The sequence below is a fragment of the Aspergillus nidulans genome, chromosome III (assembly GCF_000011425.1).
Source record: "Aspergillus nidulans FGSC A4 chromosome III".
NCBI classification, from domain to species: domain Eukaryota; kingdom Fungi; phylum Ascomycota; class Eurotiomycetes; order Eurotiales; family Aspergillaceae; genus Aspergillus; species Aspergillus nidulans.
The window spans coordinates 3,021,729-3,029,275 of record NC_066259.1 but is presented as its reverse complement, the minus strand read 5'-3'; the positions used below and the strand labels follow the sequence as shown (position 1 = coordinate 3,029,275).

The window sequence follows — 7,547 nt, the reverse complement described above, 5'->3', positions numbered from 1 at the left end:
AAGGGACCTAGTCCGATCGTCGCTGTTCGATCAGCAGGCCTAGCACTAGAATCTGTGATAGGGTACTATGAAGACGATAGCGACGTTATTCGAAGTCTAGTATCAGAAGAATATCTCCAGATGCTGGTCACGATGTCAAACGAGCGCTTCTCGGTGAACACTGAGCGTAAAAAGCGATTTAGGATAGCGCTTCTGAATAACTGTTCCTCGGAAAACCCTAACGGCGCTAATCACAAAGGGAAGACGAAGCCTGGATGGGAGGATCCGCAGAAACGGAGAGAGAGAATGAGGGCAGAGGGGTTGGCCAGGAAGAAGCTTCTCGAGAGGCAGGATGGGGCTACGCAGGCCAAAGACCAAGATACACTGGAAGCAGATGAGGCAGGAATATGGGGTTCGTTAGATACATAAATCTCGAAAAAAATTCTGGACTATAGAAGCCAATTTAGCTGCGTCTGACCCATTCCACCCTCCTATCTCGCCAAAAATACGAGCCTCATTCAAAAATCGAAGAGACGGAAATAATGCGTGACTGTAGAGGAAGTGACAATGTATCTTGTATTCAAGTTTCCCAAGCATTTTCTTCTAGTTCAGAATCGTAACGATGATATCGCAGACCTGGTAATTCCTAAGAGACTTCGAGCACGGACAGGTCTTTTCTTCCAATAGACAAGATATCTCGGTCCTATCGTGTGGGTAGGAGCGAGCCTGAAAAGCCCCTAAAGCAAAATACAGTACAGGTCTGGACGAAGCGCATCCAAGCGTGTAGGCCTATGTCCTGACCGTACACTTTGGTTAGTTCATACCTGAAATCTGAAGGAAGAAGAAAAAGAATGGATGGTGTCCTGATAAACTGGAGTTGGCCATACCTTCCCTCTAGCCGGTCATCTCCGGGCTCCAATTATTCGTGGTAGGAGTGAGGCACATAGGAGACGACTCGGTTTTGCGGTGGTGCCGGTACGCAGGACGCGCTTCGAAAGATGAGTCAAGAAGCAACGCGTGAGTCCAAGTGCTACTGGGGCCGCTAAGGCCAGAAATGCGGCCTGATCCTGCAGACTCACTTGCACGGCGGAAGTGAGGCATGTAGACACCGCTGCGGGATGACGAGTCGGTCTGAGCCTGGCTTTCATCGGTATCAGATGTGTAGAGGGAGAGTGACATGTTGCGGCGGTCGCTAAGGCCACGTGAAAACGATAGTTCTCCAGACGGCCTTCTAAGGTTCAAATTCAGCATGTTGCTCCTGTCGTCATTCATCCAGCCGTGGAGGACGAGATCGTGCAGGATCTTCATTTCGTACTCAACAGCATCCTCCCAATGAACCTTGGCGGCGTTCTGCGACCATTCGAGCCAGATGCGTCCGTACGGAGAACTAAGGTAGGGCATATCCATTGGAAATTTATTGATCAAGCCCGAGTTTCTCAAATCTGGAACGACACTCTGAGAGATAAGGTCCGCGTAGTACTAATAATGTTAGTGCTCTCAAGAGACTCAGCACGCGGAACTCACAATATGAATGTCTTCATCGAAGTCAGGCTTATTAGAAAGCGTGTCAAACGGAAACCACTTGCTCATGACTGAGAGCTTGTTGATTTCGGACTCGATTTGCGAGTTCATGCAGAGGGTATACTTCTGGCGCTCGCTGAATCCAGGACAACTCAGGCCAGCCTGAAGTAATTCACGAAGAAGCTTCTCAAGGAGACCGACGGTCTTGTGTTTGATACCAGTTGCAAGGCATTGTATGTGACGGTTGGCCAGTTCGAAGAGCTGGTTGCGATCTGCCACAGTATAGGTCCAAGGAGCATACCAGGGGAACTAAAACGACAAGAGATATGATCAGCTAGTTTTGGACACAAAGCGGTTAAGGGGATTGAGAGCAAAGCCGTACCTTGTAAAGCGTACTTATGGTCGATTCATAAGTACGCTGGGGGCATTTCTCAGAGAAAGGAGACTGGATAGCTTGTGATCAGTTGCTATTGGCATAATGAAGAGGATGATTAGGACTTACACGCTTAGGTAACTCCGCATGACGAATAGCCATGATAATCTCCTCGGAGGTAAAAAACCCATTGAACCCAGAACAAGCGATTTGGTCGTGATTCGGCTGAATTTTAGGCATCCCAGCTTCCCATTTGACACAATTTGCCCGCGGGAATAGATCCTTCAAGAGCGCATCCTGGTCACTTACTTCGACATCAACATGGCGACCTCCAAGACGAGGTACACGTCCATTACTTTGGACACGGTTTATGCGCTCAACTGTCTCAAAAGCATCAGGAACAGTCTGAAACTCGACATAGCAGTCCATCGTTTTTGCGGTAGATCTTTCCATGATGATATGGATCGGGCAGCCCATCTCTTCAGTAATGGGACGTGCCTGACGGCCAATAAACTGGAAAACCTCCGGCTTGGTGACGCCGTAAGGAATCTAAATCGAATTAGCTAACTAACGTTCATGGCACACGACCAAGCCTCTCACGTTGGATATTTTGACAACACCCCATTTGGGAGGCCCTTTGAGATTGACCAGGCTACCAATCGGCATGTAACCAGGGTTTGTCGTTTTATCAACGCTTTGTGTATACACAGCGAGAACACTAGAGCGTTCTGGGACATCTTGAAGGTCAGGGTTACTCAGGTGGTGCAAAGGCGAGGGTTCAGTGCACTGAGAACTGCGAGACACAAGTTCAGTCTCGTGAGGCGTACGTGAGAGCTGCGGCATCATAGTAATCTGGGTCCGGTTAACAAGATTACAAGCGTCCTGGTAGGGCCCTGAGTGTATCTGAAGTGAGGTCCTCAAAGACTCCATAGAAGGAAACTCGGAAACGCTGGGGGTAATGTCACTAGACGATAAATAAGGAGCAGTGTTACTGTCAGGAAAACCGTTGATGGAAACCACATCTCCGTCGCTTTGCTTGTAAGAGTGGCCAGGCACGAAAGCAGCAGTGTTAGGGTTCATGTTGGATTCAGGAGAGATGGGCTTGGGTCCTATCCCCAAAGGACCAGGAGACGTAGAGGATGCGATGGTGGGGAGGAATAGGAAGGAGAAGGAGAAAGAATTACAAGATGAGTGCTATTCAAATGCTATCTCTATGCCGAGACAGTGCTGAGTTGTTACTCTTTTTAAGAATAGTTGTGAATTTGAAACAATCAATCAAAGGGAATGCTGGAACACTTGTGTCCCTGTATTTGTGAATAGGAATACTAAGAAACAAGAAGTCATAATCTATTCCTTGTAGCTTTGCACACAGACAAATGGACCTGAAATGGCTAAACGGGGGTAAAGAGTTAAGAAATGGGAATACGCACGTTGGGGGTCCGCCGCTGATAACTGAGTCATGGTATACCTACAGTAGAGCCGAAACCAGCTGTCTGTCTTGTTGACAGCTTGCTGGAGCTGGCCTGGAGAAACTGGGCCATGAAGTGGGGTGCCGCACACAATCTCTAGTGTGATAATGACCATGTTTTGTGGGTGCCTCACAGGGTGCACCAGCAATCCTGAATGATACTTCCAGTATTTATGTTTTGAATCATCGTCAGCAGGGTTTATTGTAGGCTTGCCGTAGACAAGCGCATGCTAGCTTAGTTGAGCAGCCGCCGAGTTCAATTCACCAGCAATGCAGGCCGCGATGGCGTGTAGCCACAGATAGCTAAGGACGAGATCAGTAATATAGAGAAAGACATCTAACAGGTGTATGACAGGTAGGAATATCACACGGAATAACAAGTCGAACACATGGCGACTCTGGGCCGTCCAATTCATACGGGGATATCCAAGGTGCAGGGACTCGAGCTTGTTATTGTTTATGATATGTATTTGAAGAAGTATCAAGCTTGACCATATACAGAGACAATTCTTCGGCCAGCGAAACCGCGCAGGCCATCCTAGATAGTCTACACATCTAATGGTGTAGGAAACTGAGAAATGGGACGTTGGTGGCTTGTGGGCATCAGCTTTCGGGATGGCCTAATCGAACTGCACCGCTATTAGGGAAGTTGTCCTCAACGCTGCGCAACAGAACTTACCGGTGTCAGGAAGGACTCAGCGACAAATCGAGCGCGAGCATTCAGCTTGGGAGTGTCAGCATGGACTTCAGCCAGAGGGGCAAGATTTAAAAATAACATACGAAAAGCTTCATTTCAGAGATTTCTTTATCCACCTCCTCCATGAACTGGAGAATGAAGTCGACCAATTTGTGCTTAAGCATGGCTTCTGTGTGGAAGTTCGTAATGAGGAAAGATATGTCGTAGCCCTGCTCATTTGTCAGCCGCTATGCGGTGTGGCTGGACGAGTTCATGTCCTTATGTCTTCGTACCTTCACAGGCTTTCTTCGCAAGATAAAGAAAGATTCCGCGCGTTGGGTCAAGAAACGTTCAAACTTGTGGACAAGGACTTGATTCATGTTAGCGTATAGCCCGTAACTCTGTTAAGGCCACATTGCAACGGTATCAAGCTTACTATGCTCAATTTCATCTGCCTGTTTTATCCGAATGCTCACACGCACGCTGTTCACACTAGGTTCGATTAAGACCTTCTCGTTCTCGTTTCGTGAGATTGTCAGAGGGTTAAGGAGAAGTTCGGGGGAGCTCGCGGCCTCGATCTCAGGTACATTATGTCGCTCGGACGTTTGGGACGCGAAGTTGGATATGGCAAGCGCGGCAGTCAACGATGACCGGACGCATTGTAGATACGGACGCAGGGACTGGGACTGCGATTGTCGGTTAGACAGCTTGAAGTGCTTGGTTCAATTGCTACCTACCATAATGAGGGGTGACGTATAATGCGGTGTTGCGGGTGGGCTCAAGGAGTCAGCAAATAAGCACCAACTTCAACACTCTCTGCTCAGGCAATTCTAGGTTCCCACAAGCCCAGCTTCTAGGACATCAATGCAATAGTTTCAAAAGTTCGGCGTAGATCAGGGAGAGGAGACTAGAGTGTTGAGTGGTCAGCCAGTTCGATAGGCAACGTCCCGCAATCGGGCCTGGAGACGTTTGCTTTGTTTGCATCGGGCCCCACGCCTCTCCAAACAATCTGACAATCGCTCTGATGTACCTACGCCACTACACTCTTAAACGAGAAGCTTTGCAAAGCACTTTTTCACGTCCAGAGTGACGACAAGACGTCAAAATGGCCTCTATACCAGGTATGGCCCTAAACGATCATGTATTGCGACTTTGACAGCAACGTAGCTGACTCTACACTAGTTATCGTTAAGCATCAAGGGAAGCGCTACGATGTCGAGCTCGACCCGAATTCCACTGGCGAAACATTCAAATATCAGCTATACTCTCTTACAGGAGTGGAGCCAGAGCGACAGAAGATTCTTGTGAAGGGAGGCCAGCTCAAAAACGATACTCTACTATCTACTATCAATGCGAAGCCGAACCAGACATTCATGATGATGGGTACCCCTTCCGGGGACCAAGGCGCCGGAGCATTGACACGTCCTAAGGAAGTTGTGAAATTCTTAGAGGATATGACGGAAGCAGAGGCTGCCAAGGCAGCAGGGGCCATCCCGGCCGGGCTGCAAAATTTGGGAAATACGTGCTACCTAAACTCGACATTGCAGACGCTGAGGAGTGTCCCGGAGCTACACGAAGAGCTTCAGAGATACCGCCCATCTAGAAACATCAGCGGCGCATCGAACCTCTCGAACCTTTCTGATTTCGGGCTTGGTGGCCTGGGCGCCTCTATGGACCTCACTTCCGCGTTGAGAGATTTGTTCAAACAGATGTCCGAGACTCAGGAAGGATTTCCTCCAATTCTATTTCTCAATGCTCTGAGAAACGTATTTCCTCAGTTTGCTCAACAGGACCGAAACGGCCATGGCTACGCCCAACAGGATGCGGAAGAAGCTTGGTCACAGATTGTGTCGCAGCTGCGGCAAAAATTGGTGATCAAAGATGGCGAGGGGGAGTCTGCGACTGAAGTATCATTTGTGGAAAAGTATATGGGCGGAAGATTTGAATCTGTCACTGAGTGTGATGAACCGGCAGCAAAGGAGGCTGGTGAACAACCTAACAAGACTTCTGACGTTTTCTTCAAGCTTGACTGCCACATCGACAAGGAAACAAACCATTTGCACGATGGTATACTATCAGGGCTCGAAGAAAAGATTGAAAAACATTCTCCTACCCTCAATCGTGATGCCGTCTACACAAAGCGCTCCCGAATCGCGCGGCTGCCGAAATATCTCACTGTGCATTTTGTTCGATTCTTCTGGAAACGCGATGCGCAGAAGAAAGCTAAGATTATGCGCAAAGTGACATTCCCTGCGGAGCTTGACGTGCTCGACTTCTGCACTGACGAGCTCAAGAAACAGCTCATCCCTGTCCGAGACAAAGTACGAGACATTCGAAAGGAGGAGCTTGACATTGAGCGTGCGCGGAAGCGCCAGAAGATTGCCCGTCAACGAGAGGAGGATGCGAAAACTGACAACGCTTCAAGCTTGGAGCCTATGCAGAAGAAGAAGGCTACTGAAGAGCGCAAGGAAGAGGGAACAAATTCAGGAAAGGATGAGGATGCTGCAATGACTGACGTCTTCAAGACCGATGCTGAGTATGAGGCAGAAAAGCAGGCGTCTATCACCGCAGCCAAGAAGGAGCTGGCCCAGCTTATTGACCCGAAGCTGGGCGCAGACAGCGGAACAAACAAGACTGGCCTCTATGAGCTGAGAGGCGTAATCACACACCAAGGTGCAAGTGCCGACAGCGGCCACTATACTTCGTACGTCAAGAAACAAGGCAGCAATAGTAAGGAGGAGCGTGACGACAAGTGGTGGTGGTTCAACGACGACAAGGTGACCGAGGTAGATGGCTCGAAAATTGAGACTCTGGCTGGAGGTGGTGAGTTCTTCTTTACCTACATTTCCTCCCTTTGCCAAACAACATTAATGGAGACGAACTGTTGCTAACGCAATATCTCAGGTGAATCGCACTCGGCTCTTATTCTTCTTTACCGTGCCGTTGATCTGCCAACCGCTGAATAGACTCGCTTCATACGACGGCTAATTCTTATCAATGACATACTACGCATGGTTTGATGGCACGTTGTGAAACAGTCGGTTCTTAGCTTTTATCATGGTGGAACCGTTCATGGTTTTCCCTTCATCCATACATCAATAGAAGCGGATTCTGGATAACTCTCGATGCGTACGGATTAGATATTCTTCGTAGAGTCACCCGATCATGAAATATAATAAACAAGCCTTGGTCACCTGTCCCACTTATGGTTTGGTTTGGTTTGGTTTTATTATTTAACGTCACTCGGCGGATCACGGGGCCCACGTGATCTGCGGCCTCCCAGGGGGCATCTGGACGTGCTACCTAAACAGAACTGCCTAGGAACTAGCTAGATACAGGTTTGAAGCAGCAACTATGGACAATATATGTTGGAAATGAGCGGAAGAAGCACCCGGCGCTGCCCTGGCCAGGTCTTCGAGGGCAGATGCCCGTTTCGACTACCTATAGATTGGGGGGAGGGGCCGGACCCTTTATCCAGGTAGATGTGTGGACTGTCGCACTATCAAGCGCTCCGGCGGGCCCAGTTCGGC

At 48.9% G+C, this 7,547-nt stretch overlaps 4 protein-coding genes across 4 annotated transcripts, besides 1 other annotated feature; 1 reads left to right on the top strand and 3 right to left on the bottom strand.

Moving 5' to 3' along the window:
* Positions 1-7,547: part of a sequence feature (contig 1.160 1822..146980(-1)) that runs on past both edges of the window.
* On the bottom strand, positions 874-2,953 carry ANIA_08697 (uncharacterized protein; the record flags this gene model as incomplete). The annotated part of the gene is made up of 5 exons (XM_676874.1): positions 874-1,458; positions 1,504-1,809; positions 1,883-1,945; positions 2,003-2,422; positions 2,474-2,953. 5 exons carry the CDS (start codon positions 2,951-2,953, stop codon positions 874-876), a joined length of 1,854 nt encoding a protein of 617 aa, XP_681966.1.
* ANIA_11628 (uncharacterized protein) lies at positions 3,221-3,457 on the bottom strand (the record flags this gene model as incomplete). The annotated part of the gene is made up of 2 exons (XM_050611834.1): positions 3,221-3,264; positions 3,346-3,457. The coding sequence occupies 2 exons, from the start codon at positions 3,455-3,457 to the stop codon at positions 3,221-3,223; spliced, it is 156 nt and encodes a 51-aa protein (XP_050467816.1).
* ANIA_08698 (actin-related protein 2/3 complex subunit 4 family protein) lies at positions 3,811-4,905 on the bottom strand. The gene is made up of 6 exons (XM_676875.2): positions 4,755-4,905; positions 4,454-4,703; positions 4,311-4,387; positions 4,122-4,247; positions 4,021-4,065; positions 3,811-3,970 (listed from the first exon to the last, which is right to left on the bottom strand). Exons 1-6 carry the CDS (start codon positions 4,755-4,757, stop codon positions 3,962-3,964), a joined length of 510 nt encoding a protein of 169 aa, XP_681967.2. The 5' UTR covers positions 4,758-4,905; the 3' UTR covers positions 3,811-3,961.
* On the top strand, positions 5,077-7,207 carry ANIA_11102 (ubiquitin-specific protease UBP6). Its single transcript, XM_050611833.1, has 3 exons — positions 5,077-5,138; positions 5,200-6,840; positions 6,922-7,207. The coding sequence occupies exons 1-3, from the start codon at positions 5,123-5,125 to the stop codon at positions 6,981-6,983; spliced, it is 1,719 nt and encodes a 572-aa protein (XP_050467815.1). The 5' UTR covers positions 5,077-5,122; the 3' UTR covers positions 6,984-7,207.

Excerpts from the sequence above, each read along its gene's own strand:
- ANIA_08698 (XM_676875.2), bottom strand. Across the intron at positions 4,388-4,453 it reads GGCAGATGAAATTGAGCATA|TCCTTGTCCACAAGTTTGAA; the intron begins GTAAGCTTGATA and ends ACATGAATCAAG. Across the intron at positions 4,066-4,121 it reads TCTCTGAAATGAAGCTTTTC|CTGAATGCTCGCGCTCGATT; the intron begins GTATGTTATTTT and ends GACACTCCCAAG.
- ANIA_11102 (XM_050611833.1), top strand. Across the intron at positions 6,841-6,921 it reads TGAGACTCTGGCTGGAGGTG|GTGAATCGCACTCGGCTCTT; the intron begins GTGAGTTCTTCT and ends GCAATATCTCAG.